This window comes from Pyxicephalus adspersus, chromosome 8, assembly GCF_032062135.1.
Source record: "Pyxicephalus adspersus chromosome 8, UCB_Pads_2.0, whole genome shotgun sequence".
In the NCBI taxonomy this organism is placed as follows: Eukaryota; Metazoa; Chordata; class Amphibia; order Anura; family Pyxicephalidae; genus Pyxicephalus; species Pyxicephalus adspersus.
This window is the reverse complement of record NC_092865.1, coordinates 51,303,270-51,326,903: the sequence shown is the minus strand read 5'-3', so window position 1 is coordinate 51,326,903 and position 23,634 is coordinate 51,303,270. Positions and strand designations below refer to the sequence as shown.

Here is a 23,634-nt window from a genome sequence, read left to right as displayed (position 1 = left end):
CACACCAATGATCTTGGCTTATAGACACTCACTCCCTCCGTGTTCAAAATTACAATGAAGCCGACCACACATTGGTGATCTGTCTTAGTGTCAGTTTTTGGAAAACATGCCCATAGAGATTTTGTCATGGACTTCCCTGCTGTGTGTATGTGGTTCAGAAGAATACAGATTTATTAAACACTTCGTTGCAATTTTGGACACGTGGATATAAGTGTCAACGCGCCTGCAGCCAAGGTGCTAAACATTGGTGATATTTGTCAAGTTTTTCAGCTCTGACCTTTCTTTGTAGGTCAGTAAATACCTTGGAGAGCTTTTACCCTTCCACACACTATACCTTTTCGCTTTGCACTCCCAGTTGTCTTTAGCTGGCACTTCCCTTATAAATGTTTACCTTTGATTACTGTAGCATCTGGTTATCGGTGGGGTAAGTTAAATCCGTGTTTGTTTTACCCTCCAGCTGGAAAGCTTAGACAGAAATGAGACTGAGCTTAACATGATTGAGGCCAAGAAACTGTCCCTGCGTCTTCGCTCAGTGACCGACCATATGGAACAGTACTTTGGGAATGATGTTCATATTACGTACCGCCTCCTGTCGCATCTCATGCAGTTTGAGAATAAACAAGAAGGATTTGGACTAACTGCTACTCAAGATGCTCAGTTCACTGAGGTGAGACCGGTGCTGCTAATTATCCACACTTAGTTACAGCCTTTATAGCAAAATCCTTCTATATTTAGGATCAGTGGCTTAAAGTGCACCTATAGGCAGGCTATAGACATATTTACTTATTCTTAACAAACTTCAAAATGCTGTGTTAGTGCTGGAAAGGGAAACAAAGCTGCTGAAAGGGGAAAGTAGAGAGACCTGAGTTGCTGATATAATGAATTGAAGAACTTCATTGCTTCTGATTTCCCCCTGATATACAGGTTATAGAAGTCTGCTGATGTCTCTGGCCAGAAGCCTCTATTCACTGTAGTGCATATACATGTTTTTTTTATACATATAGACCTTATCTGAGCCCTATAGGCCTTCAGGAAGGACATGATGTTCATTGAAGTGAACGGAAAAGGTCCATATATAGTAGTATGTTGTCACCTCGGGCAGATAAAGGGAAATTTACAGTGAAAGGTAATCATTTGTTATAAGATTAATATTTGGGTGGCCATAAATGCAAGAAGGAGCATGTGGCCAGATAAGCACATAAGTATACATAGTCTTTTATTTCATATATGCTTTACCGTATAACCAATATAAACTTTTCCTTGTTTCTGTTGTAGAACCTGCTTAGGGCAGGGAGCTCTGTTCTCATGATATCTAACAAAGAGCACTGGGAGACCCTACAACACACAGAGCGGGGTAGCGCTGGACTCATGGAACTGTTTCGGGAGTACACTCGCACTCTGTCCCGTAACATGAAACTCACCTATCTAAACCCTGTGGGACTGGTGACTCCCAATATTAGTAAGTGTTTTTTTTTTTCTATGGCAGCCTGTGCAGTTGTCCTTAATGTAGATTGGTGATAGGAACACGAACGCCCGTGCTCATCTCCAATGAAAATATGGCATGTATACAGTGGTCCCTAAAAGTTGTTTATTGATCCATCCTGGGGGATCAATAAACGATCGATTAGGAACCACCACTATGCATGTCAATGGAGGAGAGCACAGCAAAGTGACGCTCGCTTGTCCTCCCCTTGCTCACACCCGTTCATTCATCTGTCACTGGAATCAATCAGGGAAGATCATTTCCAGTGACAGAAATTGGACATGAGTGCATAACCTTAGCCTCTCGTTTGCTTGGGTTATTGTTTATAACATCGTCTTAGCCAATCTAATCAGTTTGTGCATGCTTGTACAAATTATTTGCTCAGTGTTTTGCCTTTTTCCCTGTTGCAGTTGTAAATATTGAACGTGTGGACAATCAGATCCCTCCTAGAAGGCATTTTCCCAGGTATCACAGCAGCCTGTTTCGTGGACAGACACCATGGGATCCTCATACTCACGTGGTGCTGCCTGCTTCTGTTCTGAAGCCACCTAAGGTGGAAGGTAATGATGTCATATGGCGTCTGATAATTGTCAGTGTGAGTGAACCTGGTCAGAGTTAACTGCGGGGGGCTCCCCAACTTTTCTATGGCAAGATCTAGATATTTCCTGAAAATTTAAATCTATGAGACAGTCTAATATTTGAGATTTTTCTAGGGGGATCAGTACAGCGTGAGGGTTCTATGTTTTCTATGTTTCTAATCAGTTAAAAGTCAAAACCAAGCATTTGCAGAACAAATCACCATACAGGAGCGTTATCATCCTCTTTTGGACTCATTTAGATAGTTGTATATTAAAATATAATGAGTATTATAGTAAATACTCATTTATTCTCATCAGATGTCGTTTTCTCCTAATATTATGCTGGTCCCTTTAGTCCAGTGAGAATAAATTAAAGTGTTCAGCATGGCTGCAATTATATGACTTGCAATGTTTTGTCAGATTTCTTTTGATTGATGTTTTTCTCTATTGTTAAAGTGCCCCCTACAGTGTTACCAAGTCCAACCAGCTCTGAGAATAACTTAACAACTAGTATTCCCTCACCCAAGCTAATGATGCCAGACCCAGAGCCTGCTGCTACCATCCTTGTCCTGCTAGTTTATCGAACACTCGGGGACCTGCTTCCAGCCAAATACAGCACTGAGAAGAGGAACCTCAGGTATGCCAGTCCTTAACCACTCCATGGGCCTTAGTAGAGCAAACATAGATATGTACACATGCAAATGTATGTGCATTTTGATATGTATTTCAGAATTGCCAGTTTTTTTCATTTTTAGATTTACAAATGGATATAAACCAAAAACGGTAAAAATTGCAATGTCACAGGGAGCATATAAAATGTTTATTTTCCTTAAACAGTGTGCTGATAGGGTTTATTTGGAATTCTTCCTGTTTATTAGTAATGAACCTCCTGGTGTTTGACGCTGCCTGGGCACCTCTGTGCCTCTACCACATAGTTGTATAGCTGCAATGTGAGATCTAAATATACCATGCTGTCTCTTACTAATACTGCTGCTACCCACTGTTCTCCCTGCTGGAAAATCTGATTTAAGGGGGGCAAAGCCTTGTCTCTAACAAAATGTGTTTGATATATAGGATATATATATATAGTTCAGACCACTCTTCATTGGTGATATACTGCAGAACAAGTTTACTGTGATAATATTGTGTAATTTCTTTTCTTTTTAGGCTTCCCAAGAATCCAGTGATGAATTCACCCATTGTAAGCGTGGCCATACTAAGAGACCATGCATTTATCCATGGGGACCTGGAGGCACCTCTAATATTAGACTTCCAGCTGCTGGAGACCGTGAACAGAAGCAAGCCAGTCTGTGTACAGTGGAACCAGTCCAGCCAGTATGTCTTTCTTTTCTTATTTCTCTCTTGGCTCAGAAGAATTTTTACTCATCCATCATCACTTCTGCACTCTCTGTATCAGAACAAACCCAAAGTATTGTCTGCAGCACACTGTTAGACCTTAGCAGCCATAAAGGCAGAGGTTTCACAGACTGCTGCATGTGACATACACAACTGATTTTTCCTTGGAATGTGGACATTTCAGGAAGGTTGTAACTTGTGAATCCAAGTGCAACATCTTGCAGTTCATTTTCTTTACAAAGCACCCACCTCCTTACTAGACAAGCCTGTCCCCTGTTAGCATGATGCAGAGCAGGTCGTTTGTGGGGAAGCAGTAGTCTCTCTGAAATGGTCTGGCATACCCCTGCTAAATCAGAGCTAGAACTTTCCAATCAGTTTTCCAATTTGTTTTGCTTTTACAGCAGATTTTACAGCAGAACAGTATTTAAAAAATCAAAGTGCTAATTTCTTCTTGTACTCATTTTCATCCTATTTTGTGTCTTTTGTTCTATCAGATTAGATCCCCCAGGGAGCTGGGCAGTAAAGGATTGCGAGATGGTCTTCCGAAACACCACCCACGTCCGCTGCCAGTGTTCTCAGTTTGGAAGTTTTGGTGTTCTTATGGATGGATCACACCGAGAGGTAAATTCTAAAATGAAATCCCAGACTGCCGGTAGGAACAACCGAGAGTTTTTGATTTCACTTCCTCATCTTAGCTACTTTCTTGTTCTGAATCATGTGAGAGGAAACGTGTTTATTAGGCATTTGACCAATTTATCTACCAATGTGTCTATCCTATTGCTAAAAAGTTCAAAACCCAGAAAATCATTCTTCTACAAACTATCAGCTGCTCAAGTCTCTTCAAATTCACTTCAGACCTGATTTATCCAATGTGAAATCAGATCAGAAGTGAAAACCTTCTGTTCCCTAAGAGGTTGCCAACCTAACTTCCTCTTATGACACTACCTGTTCTTTACTTACTTCTGTACTGTACTTACATGTGGGCTTACATGAAAACACAAATAAGATATATATTCATACATATATATTTCATAAACTAGTTGTAGTGAATGGCAATTGATGTGAAAATTTAACATCCTATACACTTACATTCACACTAGGATTGCTTTGACTCCTAATACATTGCATTACTTTCACCGATCTATGGTTCTTTGCTGCATCTCTATTGAGTTAGTCTTTGGTCAACTTAAATATATGATAAAAAATTGAGTATTTTTTGACACAGCTGTGGCTTCTTGTAGTGTTCTTGGCTGTGCAGGTTGGGCTCCTATTTATAATTTGTTTGTCTACACAGCAACTAGAGGGAGATCTGGAGACTTTGGCTGTCGTCACATACACGTGTCTGATTATCTCGCTGGTGGCTCTTCTGACAACGTTTGCAATCCTGACATCGCTTAAAGGGCTGAAAACCAACACCCGAGGGATCCATTCCAACATTGCCATGGCACTTTTTTTCTCTGAGCTGGTCTTTCTGCTGGGTATCAACAGCACAGACAGCGAGGTGAGGGATGCCATTTTTATTCAAGGGTAGCTAAAAGCAAACTTTTTCTTGTATAGGTATGAAGTAGTGAGAGGTGGGAGGCCAAATGATCCTTTTACTGCTGTCATATAAGACAGAGTTAGGAAGCACTGGAATATATGTTTCCAAATAGTGGTGCTCCAAACAGACTTAGTTGGCAGCTCTGTTACATTTAGGAGGATCTTGGATCCATCCATGAGGATATTTCTGCTTGCCAGAGTTGTTTGCTCCTCTGGATTTACTTGTGGGTAGATAATAGACCTTAGATGCCTGCAGAGGGATGCTGGGATATGTGGGAGGTGCAGCCAGTACCAACAAAAACTTTAAAAAAGAATGAGTTTAATATAATAGAAATATATATTGTTTAGCCAGTTGTAATTTGATTACTTACATTTTCTACAAAGGTGCAGGTAACTTTTAAGTCATCTGTAGATGAACTGTTAGTCAATTTCTCTTCCATCCACAGTTTCTCTGCACCGTCATCGCCATCCTGCTTCATTATTTTTTCCTGTCCACCTTCGCCTGGCTGTTTGTGGATGAGCTTCATATCTACCGAATGCAGACAGAAGTGAGGAATGTAAACTTTGGCGCTATGAGATTTTATCACGCCATTGGTTGGGGCGTCCCAGCCATTATCACAGGTAAGCTTCACTTAGTTTATGTACACAGGTGGGGTAATGGTCACTGTAAACGATCTTTTATGATATGCTTGATTCATACTTCAGATTCATCCTTGTCACATTGGAGGGGGGGTTAGTTGGATAGTTTAGCCCTGTGAAAGCTCCAGCCCAGTTTTGGTTTAGAACTCCATTAGACAAAGAAAGGGCAGAAGTGTGGAAAAGGATGAGGATTATATGGTATGTCTACCCCAACAGTGATCTCTTTTTTTGCCTGTTCAAAGTGTTTTAAAAGTGTTTAAAAAGCGCAATTTCCCTGTTTGAAATCCAGCGAGTTCCTAACTTGTGCACTCTGCCAAGCTAATTGTTATTACAGATTACTAAAGAATCATTCCCCCCTGTTATAAAGAGAGGGCAAGGTGTTTGTAGTCCTGTCCTAGGGTGGCAATGCAGCTTCTCCATAGATACAGCACAGTGAGTGAGCGTTGTCACCACAAGACTGTTACTTACAGAATTATCAGGTGGAAATAAAAGAAAGAAGACTGGAAAAAGAAATTGATCTGCCCTATCTGGGCCCAGAAAGTTGCAATAAATAACATGTTTTCTTTAGTTTCTTTTATTTACAAACACTTCATGTACCAGCTTCTTATCCTTATATATTTATCCTGATCCTTTTCACAGATTTTGTTTTAACAAAATGCTATAGTTGTTGTTTTAATTTCTGTTTGGCTTAAACATTTTTCATATCATATTTGTCCTTTCAGGTTTGGCGGTGGGATTGGATCCGGAAGGTTATGGTAATCCAGACTTCTGTTGGATTTCAATTCATGATAAACTGGTGTGGAGTTTTGCTGGACCCATCGCCGTTGTGATTGTGGTGAATATTCTTATAAGTGCAAAAAGTGATCATTTTAGCTGTAACTGAGACTTTTCTTGGTAATAATACGTTTTGTTCTTTTTTTCCTTAGCTGAATGGTGCCATGTTCCTTATGGTAGCCAAGCTCACCTGTTCACCCGGACAGAAGGAGGCCAAGAAGACATCTGTCCTGTAAGTCCCTCAATTTAGTGCATTGATATTAGCTGTCCCTCTGCCTATAGAAACTATTCAGATGCTCGTATTTTCTAGCATTTGCTAGAAAAAGTAGAGTTATAATTGGTTGCTGTGGATTATGCTTCTTAAGAGCAGGGGGATCCTTTATAAAAAAAAACATTTCTGCTTTTGCTATTTAAAGCAAATGTGTTTTTTTTAAAAATCTTTCACTATGGTTAGTTCAAAGTTAAAAGGAGACCTTTGTTTTCCTACACTTGTGTTTTTCTGCCAGAGCCTTCTGATATGCCCAGTACCTTCAAATATGGGTGACCAGCTAACCTCCTCCATTTCCTCCCAGGATGCAGTGCTTGGACATATAAAGCCAACACCGTCCTGTAGTGGAAAACAGACCTATATTCTTTTGTAAGCACCAACATGGAGCTCACACAGGGATTGACCCATAGCATTAACGAGTGAACATTGTGGTGGGGTGGCAGTGGAGGATGAGAATTCAGGAGAGCTTCTCAGGATACTTATTGCACACTGTGACAGATTACCATTAGGTTATATTATCTGAGGGTATCTATCTCCCTGCTCACAGCAGCCAATCAAGACTCCTATGCACAGGCACTATGTAATGCATTTCATTGGTTGCTATTTGTGATTAGTCTGTTCTGTGTCCATACTGAGCATGTATATTCCGTATTAGAGAATCTCTATGTTTTGTACAGAAACTGTATGAATAATATTGATAGGGATATAGAGTATCTAAGCCAGTATTGTTCTATGTTTCTCTATGTTGAAACCTAAAATAAATATTACTGTATGTATTTCCAATGATTTGTCTATATTGGTAGATGGGACCCCCCCCACCCATGTTTTATTTCTGTTTTCATTAAAGGGGTTCTCCATTTAGTTAACATTTAGTCTTTTTTCTACAAGCCAAACTGTCTCTTCAAAAATTAAAACAAACAACTAAATTCACAGCGATATGTAAGTTTATTGCCTGAAAGAAATGTTGGACTAGTTTTTTCAGACGTCCCTATGTGACAGCACTGCCTGGATTTGACTTTGCATTTTTCTAGTGCATTTATAACAATACAGTTCAGTCATGGACCACCCTGGCCTGTTATTGAACATTAATGATAAGCCAAACACCAATGAGGGCAAAGTATAGCTAAACCCCAACGTTTTCGAAGTCTGAGTCATGGTTTTATTACTGTCTGTATCCTATTAAGACTGCCTGACCTTTTTTTTCTTCAAGAAGCAAGAGAAAATCTCTTTGTAGTAAAGCTTTGTACACATGTCAGATGATTCTCGCCCGATATGAGATGCTGGGCTTGTCTCTTGTGAGAATCTGCCATGTATACAGTGTTCATGGATCCACCCTGACAAACCCATGAATGACCACAATAAAAATGAAGGTAGGAGAGCGCAACGGGGTGCCGCTGGCTCGTTTACCCTCTCCATAGAACAGAATGCCATGTGTGCATTGCTCATTAATTCATCGTTCAGTCCTTTGTGGCCGGAAAAGATCATAAAATATAATTTTAGTAATTCCCCTTAAAAGGTATCCCCATTGGAAGATTTCTTCCTCTCCGTCTTTATTAGTGACAACACAATAGTCTGCTGATTTCCCTTCAATTGTGGACTGGGAAAGAAGAAAGGACATCTTTATATTCCCCATGTATTCTATAGGCCTGATTTATTAAAGCTCTCCAAGGCTGCAGAAGATAGACCATCTTGGGATAAACTGGGTGATCCCAGCAAACTTGTAATGGATCTGGTAAAGGACTGAAAACATTTGCCAACAAATAGCAAATAATGTTTAAAAAACCCATTCCAGGTTTGCTGGACCACCCAACTATAGATGGACCTTAATCTGAATCCTCTGGCAGGTAAACCAGGTCCTGCGTATGTTGTTTATTTGTGTATTTAGCTGTTTGTCTAGATTTGACCTTGGATTTGATTTGACCTTGATACCAGGGCTAACAGATATTACCCTCCAAGATTTTAGCTTTAAAGTTATCTCAAAGTGGAATACCCCTTTAATGTATCTTTCTGTACCCTGCATGCTACAGAATGTATTCCCTGTTGGTGTAAATACAGAAGATATGTAGCATTGTTCTCTTTTCCTAGTGTAATCTGTATGTCTGTGCATCCTTCTTCCTGTCTCCCTGTAGCATGACTTTGCGAAGTTCCTTCATTCTCCTCCTGTTAATCAGCACTACCTGGCTTTTCGGTCTGCTGGCTGTTAATAACAGCATTCTGGTTTTTCACTACCTCTATGTTCTCCTCTGCAGCGTGCAGGTAAAATCACTTCATATTTCTGAAGCCAAAAATGTTCATTTAAAGGGTCAATTTACATTGGATACAGCCTATTAATTCACTATTAGTATTATCTCTGTGACTACACATTGTATTGGTGGCAAACAGACTTTAAAATAAGATTCTTTTGTAACTTTATTGTATTTTTGTATTTATATCATGTCTTCTGTACACACAGCCACTCAAAGCTCAATAGGTTATTTACAATCATTTTCCTTATTCTTGTATAGTTTCTCCTAATAAGTTAAAATGTAATGTTATTTTGGTGCTGCTTTTCTTATAGGAGATTTTTATTAGTATTAATAATAAACATGATTTATTTAACACCAACATATTACACAGCGCTCTACATTAATTAAGGGTTGCAAATGACAGACACACACAATGACACAGGAAAAGAAGAGGACCCTGCCCAGAAGAGCTTACAATCTAAAAGATGTGGTATTCACTGTCAGTTTTCCTGGAAATCAAATTATTTTTTGAAACAGGTTCAAGCTACCTTTTTAAACATATGTACTTGTTGCAGTATACCTCCTCCTTGTCGTGTTTGGGTGTCTATGGTATTAGTTGCCAAAAGGTGACTTTCACCTGATTTATTAAAGTATAGAACCAGATGAAATGTTTTTAGGTTGAAAAAACAGAAGGGAAGGTTCTTCTACAGAAGGGGAGTGTGTTCTAGGTTTTGCTACTTTGTATCTTTTTATTTCTTTTACACAGAGTTTTCACAGCTGCTATTTAGGAATTACTAGATAGCTGTGTGAGAGGAGAGCAAAAATAAAATGGTTACAATATCCTTTATGCATACTGTCAGGTGGGATAGAAAGTGGTACTTCAAAAAATCTCCTATAACTTCATGCAACCAATAAACTAACAAGAAGCATCAGTTGGTCTACCCTGATTGATTAGGTATAACCATTTTGAGGGGTAAGATCAGTTCTCAGCTAGAATTTTACATTGAAGACATAAATCCATCTACTTCAACCACGAGGGAATTAAACGTATCCCAGATAAAATCTATAGACATAGTTGATCCAGAAGAAGGCAAAAAAAACCCTTAAAAGCCTGGTTCAATTTTCTCCAACAAAGAGAAGTAATTCCTTCCTGATCAAATAAGGCAATCGGATGTTCTCTGGATCAACAGTCTCCGTTATCTTTATTTAAAAACTTTAATATTTTGCTAAATATGTTTGCTCTGTTTACAGCTAAAACATTCAACATTTTTTTTTTTTTTTTACATGTTCTCTATTTGCTCTTCCAATAGGGTTTGGCCGTGCTGGTTCTCTTCTGTGTCCTCAATGAGGAATTCCAGGAAGCTTGGAAGATTGCATGTTTTGGAAAGAAAGGGCAAGGAGAAGAGGCAGCGAGACAAGCTCCAATGGGGGTAATAAACTTTAATAAATGATGGTATGAGGATATATCTGAGCTGCACAATTCATGGGACCTTTTTATGCTTTGGAGTTTAAAGGCAATTTGTGTTAAATTTATTGATAAGTGTAACTATGCCATAACATGTACTTATAGTTGTGAATGGCTCCTGTGGTGGTATACTGCCATTTATGATAAAATTAGCAGAAATCCTCATTTATAACACAACTCTCAGCAAGGACTTATGGTGCAGAAATAAAATGCTTAGGTAAAAATTTGCCATACCTTGAAAACTGATTGTAGTAATAACTTTCTCAAATGCTTAATTAGGGTCCAAATGCCTACAACAACACAGCGTTATTTGAGGAGAGCGGACTGATCCGGATCACTTTAGGAGCTTCCACCGTGTCTTCTGTCAGCAGTGTCCGCACAGCACGCACCCACTCCAGCCACAGGCCGTATCTGAGGTAAGGTGTGCTCACAATGTCAGCTTGTGTTCTCAGCAAGCAGAATGTACAATTGTGTGATTCATCGTCTTTTTTAACAAGGGTTTCAATTAAAAATAAAGAATCCAAATAAATAAAGAAGGAAGGATTTATATTCTGTAAAGCTGGGCATCCCTAGCTACACTGACAGCTCTGATTGCTGTTCTGTTTAGCTGGAGGCCACAGTGTTCTCCTTCCTTCCATGTTACTGCAAGTTAATGTTATTCACAGCGCACATGTAGAAGAAGAAGATCTGTGAAACACATTGGCTATTCTGGAATCTTCAAAGGATAATTTCGTTTTATAATAAAAAGTTATAATTTTGCCCTATTCCCTGACCTAAACTAACCCACCATCACCATCTACAGATATATTATTACAGCTAATATTTGAAAATTTATGCACCATTTATAAAGTTGAGAGTCCAAAATAAACATTGGTTTGTTTTCTTATATTATCAGGGAAAATATTGCCGCTCGCAAGGGGTCAGCCAAGGACCACAGTTTGCTCAGTCATCACTCAGGCCCTACCGACCTAGATGTAGCCATGTTTCATCGAGATGCAGGAGGAGGTAAAAACAAAGCCAAGCCAATCTCTGTCCCCTTGAAGCTCCTAAAAAGGAACATTAGGTTGCTTGTGTTCTGTACTAACTTGCTCAAGAAAAATTATCTTTGTATACAGTGTAGCTCAAGGAAAATGACCCTGATTGTTCACATTGAGTAATAACTTTTCTTTGTATAATGTGTAGCCCAAGTTCTGTTTTCTGCTGGTAACACACATGTGATCACTGCAGGGCAAGATTCTGACTCGGACAGTGATTTGTCGCTGGATGAGGAACGCAGCCTGTCCATCCCGTCATCGGAGAGCGAAGAAAATGTGCGCCCTCGTGGCAGGTTCCAGCGCCAATTCAAAAGAGCGGCTCACAGCGAGAGACTTCTCACCAACCCATCTAATCACAGCCCTAAAGGTAAATTCACTATGCAAAACATAGTCTGCTAGCTCCATAGATTGTGGCTTTTGCTTTGTATAGAGCACTGAAATGAGACAGCAAAAAAGAAGAATCTTTTCTGAGAGGACAAGGTTTAGGGCATTTCTAAGCAAAACATGAAGGGAACAGGAATACAAAGAAAGTGTGAGATTTCAAACCGGATTGAATGCTGAGCTGCAGGAAAAAATAGAAACTAACCTTGCAGTTGGGAACCCCTAATAAAAAGCATTGGAATAAGGAACCATGTAGTCTTTTTGAGTATGAGTTGCTATAAAGGAGCCCACTCTGCATTCTTCTAAACCTGTACATTGCCTTTTGGATCACTTTTTACCAGTCCACGGGAAGATATTTGCATGGCAGAGCATGCAAATTATCTTGTAAAGCAGATTTTTCATAATGGTTTTCAAAGATATCTAAACCCCAGAACAAAATGTAATATAATGCAGCTTACTAACACTTGTGGTGTTAGTAAGAGGTGACTGCATTAGATTGGAATATGCTCAACAAAATACCTATTGATCCTTTAGAAAAACAAGAAATGCAAGAAACAGAAAGCACAAACAGTGTTATTTCGCATTGGTAAACGAATCCTTCGCCAAATAATGGAGATGAAAGGCAAAGGACTTTAAAATCCAGCCTGGATGACAATGCTGCTTCACCATAGGTTTAGTATGTTAAAAATAGAAAGAAAACAAACCCAGCAGTCACATCTAGGCACCAGGAAGCTGCAATTTTTTTCCCCACAGCAATTAAAACCTCACAAAGGTTCCAAGTCCACCATTTCACCCAGAACACATTTTCAGTTGGGGTTTAAGGAATATTTGATAGAATATAACAGTTACAGCAATAATAAGACTGAATAGACACCATTTTTCTTTTAGACATGGATGGCAATGATTTGATGTCCTACTGGCCAGCTTTGGGTGACTCAGAAGTTCAGGCCAACTCGCTGCAGAAGTGGGGCTCTGAAAGGAAACTGGGCCTTGATATCAGCAAGGATGCAGCAAACAATAACCAGCCAGACCTGACCAGTGGTGATGAACATTCCCTGACGTCTCAGAGACAGAGAAAAGGTCAGTGGGGTGCAGAGGAATGGAGATCCCAGAATTGCTGCAGCAGCTGTTGGCCAACCCCTGAAGAACTTGGTGCAAATTTACATTGCACAGTTGTGCCTAATACCATTCAACTGTTTTTACTTTTTGATGGCTCTCTAAATAACCACTATGCCAGTGTGAAATGCTATGAAAGGGGAGTAGAGTTAGCTGAGCTGCTAAATAATTTCTGTAATGGGAAAGCAGGGAGAACTAAGCTTCTGAAAGAATAGATCAGGGGAATCTGAGATGCTAAATCACTCCCATAGGGAGAAAGTGAGCTGCTAAGAAGTTGCCAGACAGGCAACTGAGCTACTAAGTCACCTCGATGAGGATGTATAAGCATGATTTTTCCACCATACCTGCAACTACAAAGGTCAGGGAGGAATTGTTTTACATTTTTTATACAGCTTGTTAAGAATATGATATTATTTATATGTGTATACAGGTAACAATATTAATTCCAGTTGTTAGCACATGCTCCACACATGACCTGCATTGAATGTATAATGCAGTAGAAAGTCCATGTTCTGCGTAACAGCAGAACACAATTGTCAAAGAATTACAGTTACAATGTTTTTCTGCAAGCTTCGCATCAATGCTGGGTTAACATCTGTGAGAATAATGCACTCATAATAATTTTTTGGACTATCAAGGTAGCCCAATGCACAGGAAACGCCACCTGACCCTTTTTGGAAATAGGGGATTGATGCAATGCCAAGTGTTGCATGTACTGCACTTTTTTTATTTTCCATTAAAATTAAAAGCCACCAAATACTAATGCATTTTTATGGTTCATTAGGGTAGTGCACAGGTGCAACCCCCTTCCCTGTTTTTAAAATTGGTTAACTTAGTAGTGTAGAAGTACAGAAACGCAGCTTGTAAAGTTTTGCCTAATTGTCTGTTTTGTTCTCCCTTAGGGATCTTGAAGAATCGCCTTCAGTACCCTCCGGGCTTGGGTCGGATGACCAATGAGTTATCCTGGTATAAAACCTCCACTTTGGGCCACAGGGCAGTCCCTGCTGCCTCCTATGGCAGAATGCATTCTGGGGCCGGCAGCCTTTCTCAACCAACCAGCAGATATTCTTCTCGAGAACAGCTGGACATGTTGATGCGAAAGCAACTTTCTAAAGAGCAGCTGAGCCGGAATAATTCACGGGAGCTCCTGGAAGCTGTACACAGTAGACATGGCTCCAGGGACCATCTAGACACCATACCAAGCAGGCATGGCTCAAGAGAGCACCTGGAAATGATCCCCAGTCGGCATGGTTCAAGGGAACACTTAGAAAGTATACCCAGTCGGCATGGGTCAAGGGAACATTTAGAGCAATCTGACATCAGAAACGAAAGGCTGGACATAAATTTGGTGCCTCGGAGGCACGCTTCTAGAGAACATCTAGAAGCATTACACAGCAGATACGGGTCAAGAGAGCAACTTGACCCTGGGCCAGTAAGAGAGCTCTCAAGAGAGTGGGTAAACACACTGCCAAGTCGGCAAGTATCTAGAGAGCGAATGGACTCTTTACTTAACCGACAGAATTCTAGGGAACAATTAGATGTCTTGTCTAGAAGACAGCCTTCAAGAGACCAGCTAGCTTCATCTAGGCAACCTTCACGGGAGCAATTAGACTTTTTACCCAGAAGATCCAATTCCAGAGACCATCTGGATACAGTGCCTAGTACGCAAACCTTAAATGATAACGTAGACCCTCTTTCTAGAAGGCAACTCTCTAGAGATAATTTGGAGACTCTTTGCAAAAGGCTTCCGTCTAGGGATAATCTTCAACCCCTTTCTAGAAGACAACCTTCCAGAGAAAACCTAGACACTGTTCCCAGTCGCCATCCTTCTACTGAACAACTAGATATTCTGTCATCAATCCTTGCCTCATTTAACACCACCGTCCTTTCCTCCACAAATCCCACCCAACAGGCAGCCAACCCTCCCGTACAAAACTCCTCAACACCATCCATGCTGTGCTCCTCAACACCTCATTCTGCTACATCACACAGCATCTCCGAGATGTCTGCAGATTCTGAGTAAGTGAAACGATCTCAGAATGACTTTTTTTTAAATATTTTCTCTTGCTTATTAAATATAACTTCTTTTTGAAATGGTAAGGGCTAAGGTTTATTACTGTCTTTCTCCCCAGTGAAGATCTCCCCTCTCTTAAAAAAAAGCCTAAACATGCCTTTTACTGTAAGTCTTCTGGCCAGTCAACTGATGGGTGATGGGATCCAATGGTCCTTTTTCTCTTCTTTCAAAGGATTGTTTTTAATAGTTCAGAGAGCCTTCAAATACCTGGTTTAAGTAATAAAGGAAAGTGGCTATGTTTATAAGAATCTGCATAAATGTCCTAGTCATTTGTAACAAGCCCATTCGTTGTGCTCCAGGTCTGGGTCACATGGCCTTTTTCTGGAGTCTTCTGGTCCAGCATCTGAAATTCAGAGTTTCTTTGGGTTTTTTCCAGCAGTGAGGTAATATAGTTGAATGATGTATGTCATTCAGCCCTGGAGACTAGAGGATTGGCTAAAAAAAGGATTTTTTTGTGTATATATTCTGTCAGAAGTATATATAACAGACGGCCATTATATATAATAGCGTGATTACAATTAGATGTAAAAAAAGTAAATCCGTTGAAAATAAATAGTTTTGTTGTCACACAGAAAAACATTTTGTATCCACATCTTTAATAGGAAGAAATAAGTTATATTATCTTTCTTCCAGATTAGTGAGAAATGACGGTCATTCCTGAAAGCCCAACCCGGGAGAGCACGGAAAGGAAGATACGGCGGACTGCTGCGTTTGCAAGCACTCGGTTACACATTTGCTAGCAAAGGTTTGTAGTCCAGTGGCCGGCCTGAGACGTGACCGTGCAGAAATAGGTCAGCATTCTCAGGTAACAAATTAGCAACAGCATGGAAGACTGTGTCATTGAAGACGGGATGAAAACAACAGAGCCGAAAAAGTGGGTCACTCAGATAGGAAGCTACCGCAGTATCTACGATTCAGCCGTAAATCCTCACTATGAAATATTCCTTTCACATGATTGTCATCAGGGGAAGAGGAGACAAAAAATAATAAACTGAACAGACTTTTTTTATACGTTTTGTACGTTTGTAACCAGAGCTTAAAAAAAAAAAAAAGAATTTCTATCCTTATTTTTAGGAGTTAAAATGTCGATGTCATTCCAATGCAGACACTACTATTACTGGGGCTACACAAAAATGGAGTTCACAAGCAAGGAGAGGATGGTTGGATGAGAAGACAAAAGACCTTTAATTCTGGGGCATAGACAGGGTGATAACATGATAACAAATCTGTGGACAGTGGATGCTTAAAGGATAAAAAAACCCACAAACAAAAATACAATATATTGCAGCTTACCCAATCTTAGATGAGATGGCAGCATTAGTTTTCTTTTCCTGTTTTCTTTGAGCTGAACAATGTTATCCCATCAGTCATTATGTGATGGAGATGGGTGACAACCATGGCTTCTCCCAATGGTGGAGCATTGAGCATTGTCTTTCTGGGATAGAAAGTGAGGTAAAATAAAGGCAAATAATTCAGAATGCTATGGCGTCCTATAATGAGAGTCGGTGCTGCAATAATATTACATTTTTGATGTAGGGTGTGAAAAGTTTTAAACTTTTAAAGCCTAACTCCTGCCAAATTTTTTGTCTTCATGTTACGAGAGATATAGTCACTTGGAATAGAAAAGCATAGACAGCAGAATGAACTTTGTCAGAACTTTAAATCTATCTCCATACTACTACAGAAGTGTTTTGTCTTGTGATTCTGTTAGAGAGATCTGATAGAAGGTGAGGTGAAATCTCTCCAAGAAAGACACAGGTGGCAATACAAACCCAACGGAGGCTCCATGCCTTCCCCATTCTAATACAAGCTACAATTATTTGGCTGAAGTTGGGCTTTAATGGGAAACCCAGATTTAACCCAGATAAATTTGAAAAAAATGGGGAATGGGGAAAACACTGACACCTGAAGTGTGCAAGAGGGACCAAAGCAAGACACAACTGTATCTACTGTTATAAAAAATGCTGAACCCAATTTAAGTTACATATTGGATCCAGGTTCTGTGGGGGTTTCCACAATTAAAGGCCCTTTATTTTGTTTTGGGGGAGTGTCCATTTAGTTGATGGATGCGGCAATGACATCTGCCATCTGAACCAATGGTAATGAAACTGCCTATCACTGTGATTTGGCTAACAGAATGGTTCTCATGGTGTTTACATGACAAGTACACTTTAAAGTGGATCTAAACCCAATAACTAACAAAAGCTTTAACATGCTAATGTCATTTCAAAAGTTTGTATTTATTCTTTTTAAATTTGCAGATTTTATTAAAAAGAAGACCTGGTTATTCTGCTGTTAAGGTTCGGGCACTTAGAAAGTTAGGGAGTGGCAACGCTTTCACAAATGTGCTCGTTTGTTGCCACGCTGTCACATGCAACACTGGTAGGGATGACAAACAGACATGCTGACACAATATGCTCAGGCATAGTCCTTTGTGGTCCCTATGCCGGTCCAGAGCAATGATTTGCAGCCAATACTCAAGAAGTGCATGTAGACAGGAAGTGGCTGGAATAGCTGAGAGATGAGAAAAAGTCAAAATTGAATTTTTGCATAAAAAACATCCAGCAATTGTCTGGTACACAGTGCTATAACAAGCTAAATGTCATTATGTTAGGGTTTACATCTACTTTGTTAATTAGATGCAGGGTTCCTTGAAATACGTTTTTGGAGCTTTAAGACGTTTTATGTTTTTATTGACATAAGTGGAATGTCCACGTCATTGTCAGAGAATATTCCGTACTCTCCGTCACCTCTGTTCAGTTCTTCTCTGTTTTATGTGTACTTCCTGCACTTCCATCTACAGCCAGATTGGGGTTATTAAAGCTTTGAGACACTCATAATATGGAGCCTTAAACTCCTCCCCATCCTCTAGGTCACCCCCCTTCTATATACAACATTCCATAGCTTTGCTGGTCCTGTAAAATGTTAATGGACTTTGTATGAAGATATTTGTTTGGTTCCTCTAAACATCCCTTGTGATAAACAGAGCAGCCTGAAAGTAAAGCAGCAAGAACACGTTTGGTTTTGATGTCATATTACACACTCCAGCAATATCTGCTTTCTGTATAAATTGTAAAGCTTTTGTAAAGCTCAAAAAAAGGGATAGCAGTGGACTGATTTCAAGCTGCTGATTACAATAACAAATGGGTCCCTGACCTGTAAGATACATCTATTTTTTACAATACTAATATTAGTCCTACAAAAAGTACAGAGAGGCGGAAATGGCGTCTGTGCATCCTTTGGAAATGAAAAAGGAAAAATAAGATCTGCTTTACTCCCCTACTTTACTAAAAACTTTACTCCCCTTTGACAGCTGGGGTACTCTGAAGTGTAAAGAAAAAAGGTCAAACATTCTATTCAGAAACTATTTTTACCTTATGAAGTTGCTGTTTCTTTGGTGTTGCTGAAGTTTCGGCAACAAGTTTAGATTTGTTGCTTCTGTTTCTGGCAGATTCTGTGTAGAGGTGGCCTATAGAAGCAAGCCAGACACTAGCCACTTTACCAAACTACTTCTGCACACTGTCATATTCTTCAAAGACCAGTGTTCATTTATGCAGCAGCTTCATTAGATGCAGTGTTATTATCCAGAGCCCTGAAGAAGGGGGATGTAAAACAACGTGTTGGAAACCTTTCTCAAATAAGGATAAAAATACATTATTTATTATTAGTCCTTCCCAATAACTCTTAAAGTTAATCTAATATTGGTGATGGATGGAGGGGCTTTTACTGTTGCCCATTGTGTTATGGCATTTCATTTAACAAGCCCGGCATTTCTCAGTGTAGTGATGGTGCCAGCCCTATCAGTGTAAAAAATGTAATTTCCTACCATCTCCAATGTATCATTGTAGATTAAAAGCTAGTTAGTTCTTAAATTCCACAAGCTGGCAACAGTTCTTAGTATCTGGCTTTCATAATAACAATAAGTCAATTGTTAATAAGTCAATTCAATTGTTCCACAAATTTCAGCATCATCATTCCTTTTTTTCTAAATAACCTTCAAAAAACATAATTTATGGAGATTTCCAGTACTCCAGGGCTGCCCCATCAAGCTTTGTTGGACTCCATTATCAGTTTGGTTTTTGATGATAAAGGTCTGTTAGTAAATTAATTTGTGAATATAATAGGAAGGCATCCAGTGCTAAACCCTGGCTGTCATATTTATCCTGTGGCTTTGTGACCCAGGGCTTCCAACAACTGGTTACATACGTGGTACAGGCCAGTAGATCACTATGTATTGAAGTCAAAGATGGCAATGACAGGCAGCAAACAGCATCTTATTACATAGGAAAAATGAAACATTGGCCAACCTAATGTGCCTGTTTCATTTAGATCGGCATTAACATACATCCGTCTAGCTGAAACTTTTAGCTTTGGAAAGGTGTTAATACTCCGAGTCACCTTGTTCTATGGGATTTTTAACATTCCAGCTCTGCCCTCTCCTGATACAAAAGGGTGTAACACTTCCTGTTAGTTTTTAATGCTTTAATAATGCATTTAATTTATATTAAAAAATGTCAGGAGTCTTGGAATGGGGGAGGGGAGCGGTTGATGGAACAGGTAGGGCCCCTGGGAGAAGTCAGTAAAAGATTTAAACCAACAGAACCACCCTATAATAAATATTTTAGGTAATAAGTAAAGGGACCATTTTCAAGCTGATCTTTTAGCACAGAAGGGATGAATAGGAAGCAAATAAGTATTTTTTGTAAAGCAAACAGTATTGGGCCAGCAGAGTTTCAATAAATTTCCCTTTAACAAAACCAACTGTGACTGGTGACGTCTTTTCCCACTGACCAGCCTATACGCACACAAAAAAGCAAAACAAATCCTGGATATTATTTACAAACTTCATTATATAACCGTCCTTACTCCAAATATCTGCTTTGTCTAAAATTTCATTTCCACTTTTTTCTTGTCTTTTTTTATTTTCCCAAAAGGGAACTTGCAGTGGTTTTATTAGAAAAGCCTTCACTGCCATTGTATATTTTTGAATCCTGCAGATTTACAGGTTATGTAAAAAAAAAAAAAGTTACAACCCATCTTATAAAAAAAACTGCAAATGCAATTAAAAAAAAAATAAAAATGGTGCCGTATGCTGATATAATTATATATATATATGCTAATGTACATTATATATATGTATATCTGCATACATCTATGTGTGTGCGCGTGTGGTTTTGGCGTGTTTTGTTGTTAACTCTGTTCTAAGTTGTTTAAGCAGAAAAATAAGAAAAAACTTGTTTACTTTATTTTTACAGGATGTATATATATAAAAAAAAGGAATTTCAGAATTCTATTTGTTATGCATATTTATACGTCTGCCTATTTATTTATTTATGTGACTCATTTGTAAGCCGGTTCTCATTTTGTGTTTTGATAAATATTTTCACTGTTGAACACAGAAAAATAGAATGAATAGAAATTTTTTCTTTTATTATTTTTTTAAATGAGAAGAAATGACAACTTTTTTATTTTATTTTTTTCTTTTTACTTTCTTTACAGCAAACTTTTTATATTTTTATCCTGTACTTTTTGATGAACCGTAGGTTTGTGCAAATAACTGCAGCGTCCGTATTTCATGCTTTAAATACATCATAAAAAATGAAAGTATTAAAAATGAGATTAAAAAAAATAAGAATGCAATGGATAAATAAACCATTGCAATGTACACTTGAATGTATGATAAAGGAAAACAAAATACTGAAACATAAAAATTGACTCTTATTTAATTTTTGGATAGTTGGATATCCAGTTTGTGTTTTCATTTGTATCCACATCACCAAGTATTTTCCCAACAAAGTTCAAATATATATGGATGAGCGCTTTTATAATCGAGCAGGGTAGCTGTGTACTTGGTTTCTTTAATGTGTATATTGGTTTCTTTAAAATTCAGGAATAAATGAGGATTTTTTTTTTAAAACGTATTTTATAATATAATATGACGGCATTATTGAAGGCAGAGTTAGGATTTTTTTTTTATTATTTCAAATAATTATTAACAAAAAGTGTTGCTCAAATTTGGCCCTGTGCAAATTGAAGTTTAAAAACATCCAGTAACCCATTTCTGTAGATAGCAGTCACACTGCTGCTGTAAACATACATCAGTATGCGTTTGCATTGGTTGGTGGTTCTTGGGGGGCTGGACTGCCCTGACACCACCGGCCAATAAGATCTATTGTTCTAATAAATTAGTGCCTGCTGGTAATGTACCCAGCTCCAACAACAGGCTCATTAGACCTGATTTATTAAAGCTCTACAAGGCCAGAGAGAATACACTTTTATCAGTGAAGCTGGGTAATCCAGCAAAACTGGAATGGATCTGGTCTTGGATTCAAAAAACATTTGCAACCAAAAAACAATTGGCTTTGAATGAATCCATTCCAGGTTTGCTGGATCACCCAGCTTCACTGATGAAAGTGTATCCTCTCCAACCTTGGAGAACTTTAAAAATCAGGCCCATTCAGTTCCACATGTTGGATATTCGGGCCAAATCGGAAAAGCAATACTAACACAAGGGCTCCTGTTTTAGAACCAATTTTTTTTTTAGGGGGGGAATAAATAATCTCAATGGTGACTGATCTGGGCATAGTTTATTATACTCGACTAAAACAGGTGCCTTTTATTAAAGCACTGCAATGTTTTCGAAAAGTAACTGCAGCTAAAACTTTTTTTTAGTTTTGGATTTAGTGGAGGAAATTTTAGTACCTCAAGTTTGCTGACTGGTTTCATTCTGGGGAAATCATTTTACAGAGCAGAAAGTGAAATTGAAGGGAAATCTGCCAAATGGGGATAGTATTACAAAGGGGTCTATTTATAAAGCAGGGAATCTCTAAAGGTGGAGAATCTTCCAGGTTCATGTGTTTGAATAGCAGTAATTGATTCACCACCAGGGAATGTTTCAGGAATGTCAGATTCTCTGCTTTATAATAGAGCCCAAATATTCCAACCCTTCACTTCTCTACTTTATAAATTCTGGCTGTCTGTTCTCATTTCAATGACCATATATACAGAAAGTGAAAGAAGTTCTCCCCGGCTATGATAAACTCAACCCTAATTCCCTTTGTATCCACCCAAAAAATAAATATTGGTTGGAGTTTAGATATTGACACATTTCCAATGGTGTTTTAATTTTTTAATAATAGTTTGGTACATTTTGTAAAGTTGGTATTATTGTCAGTTATTACATTTTCCAAGTATTATTGATTAAAGCTGAACTCCCAGCAATCAGCTAAACAGAAAGCTGAAATACATCAATGGCAGAAGTTCAACATTCCAAAAAAGATTTGTATGTTTGTCTTGCCAGTCTGGAGATATAGCTGCACTAGGCGGTAGAGTCGGGCTGGTGACCTGACTTTTCTGTATGGCTGGTAGGCAGTACAGCCTGGTCACCTACCTGCTCCCTACCTGTGATTAGTGATGGGGCACAAAGGTAGCACTCCTAGTCATCTTCGGTTGCAGGCCCTCCAACTTTACCGGGTGTTGCTGTGCAAGGAATTACAGGAAAGTGATACCACGAGTATTAATCATTACAAATCTAATCATTGTTTTTATAAATTGCCTTAACTAGTGTTGCTTTATATCTGCCTGGAGTTCAGCTTTAACCTCATATAGGTGACTATACCTACAGCTTGTCCTTTTGTAAATCAAAGAAACAGACTACAGTGGTGAAAACTGACCAAAACCATAGAAACTAAAAAAAAGGTGCCAAAAGGGGACCTGAGCAGCTTATGGAAAGATTTAGCTATATCAATGGCAATTTCATGGCTGCTCGGCTCCTGTATATTTCATACTTTTACAGTTTAGGGTATATAAAAAGCAAGGAATTGGAATTGGGTGTTATTTGAGACCTACTTAGCAGGTAGGCATATTCTTATCACTTGGCCAGGTGAACCAATGTACCAATGCATTTGTCCATTTGCTAGGAATATTGAAGAATCCCAAAGCCAAAAGGTCTGTTAAGGGTCATCCATCGCTGACATAACTGGTTGCCATTATTGGTTCATTATTTGTATACATTGCAAGAATTTTAGACGGTGCAGGCTTACCTGTGATGCATGCATTCCAGTCACTTTCTAGCGATAAGTGGGTGGGTCTGCTATGATCACATGACCTGTATCATAAAACAAATAAAACTATTGATTTCATTATAACAGCAGAAAATTCTATTTCTAAGGCTGTTACTAGGAAACAATATTGGATTATTGAGTGGTTAGAAATCTTGACTTGGTATTAGGTTAAAAAAGAAAAAATCCTTATTAATACCATTATTCTGCAAAATAACATATTTATATTCTAAAAAAACAGGACTCCATTGTGAACAACAAACTTGCATTCTCTGGATTTATTTTTTTTTTAAATTCTACCTTTTCATTTTGTTTAGACCGGGGTTCTTCTTTACCAAAATCACATCCATTTCCGGGCGGTTCTCAGAGACGCCTATAGTCCAGTTGCAGATTGCATAGCCTGGATGGGGTTCGGAGGGAATGTACATTAGGGAGCGGGGGTTGCCCCCCCTTCTCCTGAGGACTGAATCGCATGTAGTTCAGCAGAGACATGATTGTAATTCTGTGGGTTCTTTTGTAGGAAAATAATTTTCAGTTGATTTTCATTTGTGCAGTTAAACGAGAAAAAAAAAATTTTCTTACGTTTCTTGTAAAATTGTAAAATTAAAGCGCCAAATTTGACAATAAAATAATGTAAAATTA

The 23,634-nt window shown here is 38.8% G+C and overlaps 1 protein-coding gene and 1 long non-coding RNA gene across 4 annotated transcripts in view; one reads left to right on the top strand and one right to left on the bottom strand.

The window, feature by feature from the left end:
• Positions 1-18,435, bottom strand: part of LOC140337061 (uncharacterized) — a 24,239-nt gene extending 5,804 nt beyond the window's left edge. Inside the window, exons 1-2 of the long non-coding RNA XR_011921989.1 lie at positions 18,307-18,435; positions 16,226-16,367 (exon numbers count right to left, since the gene is read on the bottom strand). This is a non-coding gene — a long non-coding RNA (uncharacterized lncRNA). The remainder of the gene's footprint in view (positions 1-16,225; positions 16,368-18,306) is intronic.
• The window catches only part of CELSR3 (cadherin EGF LAG seven-pass G-type receptor 3), a 106,057-nt gene extending 82,423 nt beyond the window's left edge, over positions 1-23,634 (top strand). For 2 of the 3 annotated variants that reach the window (XM_072420579.1, XM_072420578.1), the window contains 18 exons: positions 458-667; positions 1,276-1,459; positions 1,894-2,043; positions 2,518-2,698; positions 3,229-3,396; positions 3,912-4,038; positions 4,712-4,918; positions 5,403-5,577; positions 6,318-6,430; positions 6,522-6,601; positions 8,767-8,893; positions 10,173-10,292; positions 10,607-10,743; positions 11,223-11,332; positions 11,555-11,728; positions 12,631-12,822; positions 13,761-14,877; positions 15,566-23,634. In XM_072420579.1, the coding sequence (XP_072276680.1) occupies positions 458-667; positions 1,276-1,459; positions 1,894-2,043; positions 2,518-2,698; positions 3,229-3,396; positions 3,912-4,038; positions 4,712-4,918; positions 5,403-5,577; positions 6,318-6,430; positions 6,522-6,601; positions 8,767-8,893; positions 10,173-10,292; positions 10,607-10,743; positions 11,223-11,332; positions 11,555-11,728; positions 12,631-12,822; positions 13,761-14,877; positions 15,566-15,593 (3,600 nt within the window). In that variant the 3' untranslated portion in view covers positions 15,594-23,634. Of the gene's footprint in view, positions 1-457; positions 668-1,275; positions 1,460-1,893; positions 2,044-2,517; positions 2,699-3,228; positions 3,397-3,911; positions 4,039-4,711; positions 4,919-5,402; positions 5,578-6,317; positions 6,431-6,521; positions 6,602-8,766; positions 8,894-10,172; positions 10,293-10,606; positions 10,744-11,222; positions 11,333-11,554; positions 11,729-12,630; positions 12,823-13,760; positions 14,878-15,565 lie in introns of those variants that run through there. The other variant, XR_011921988.1, reaches the window with a different exon arrangement.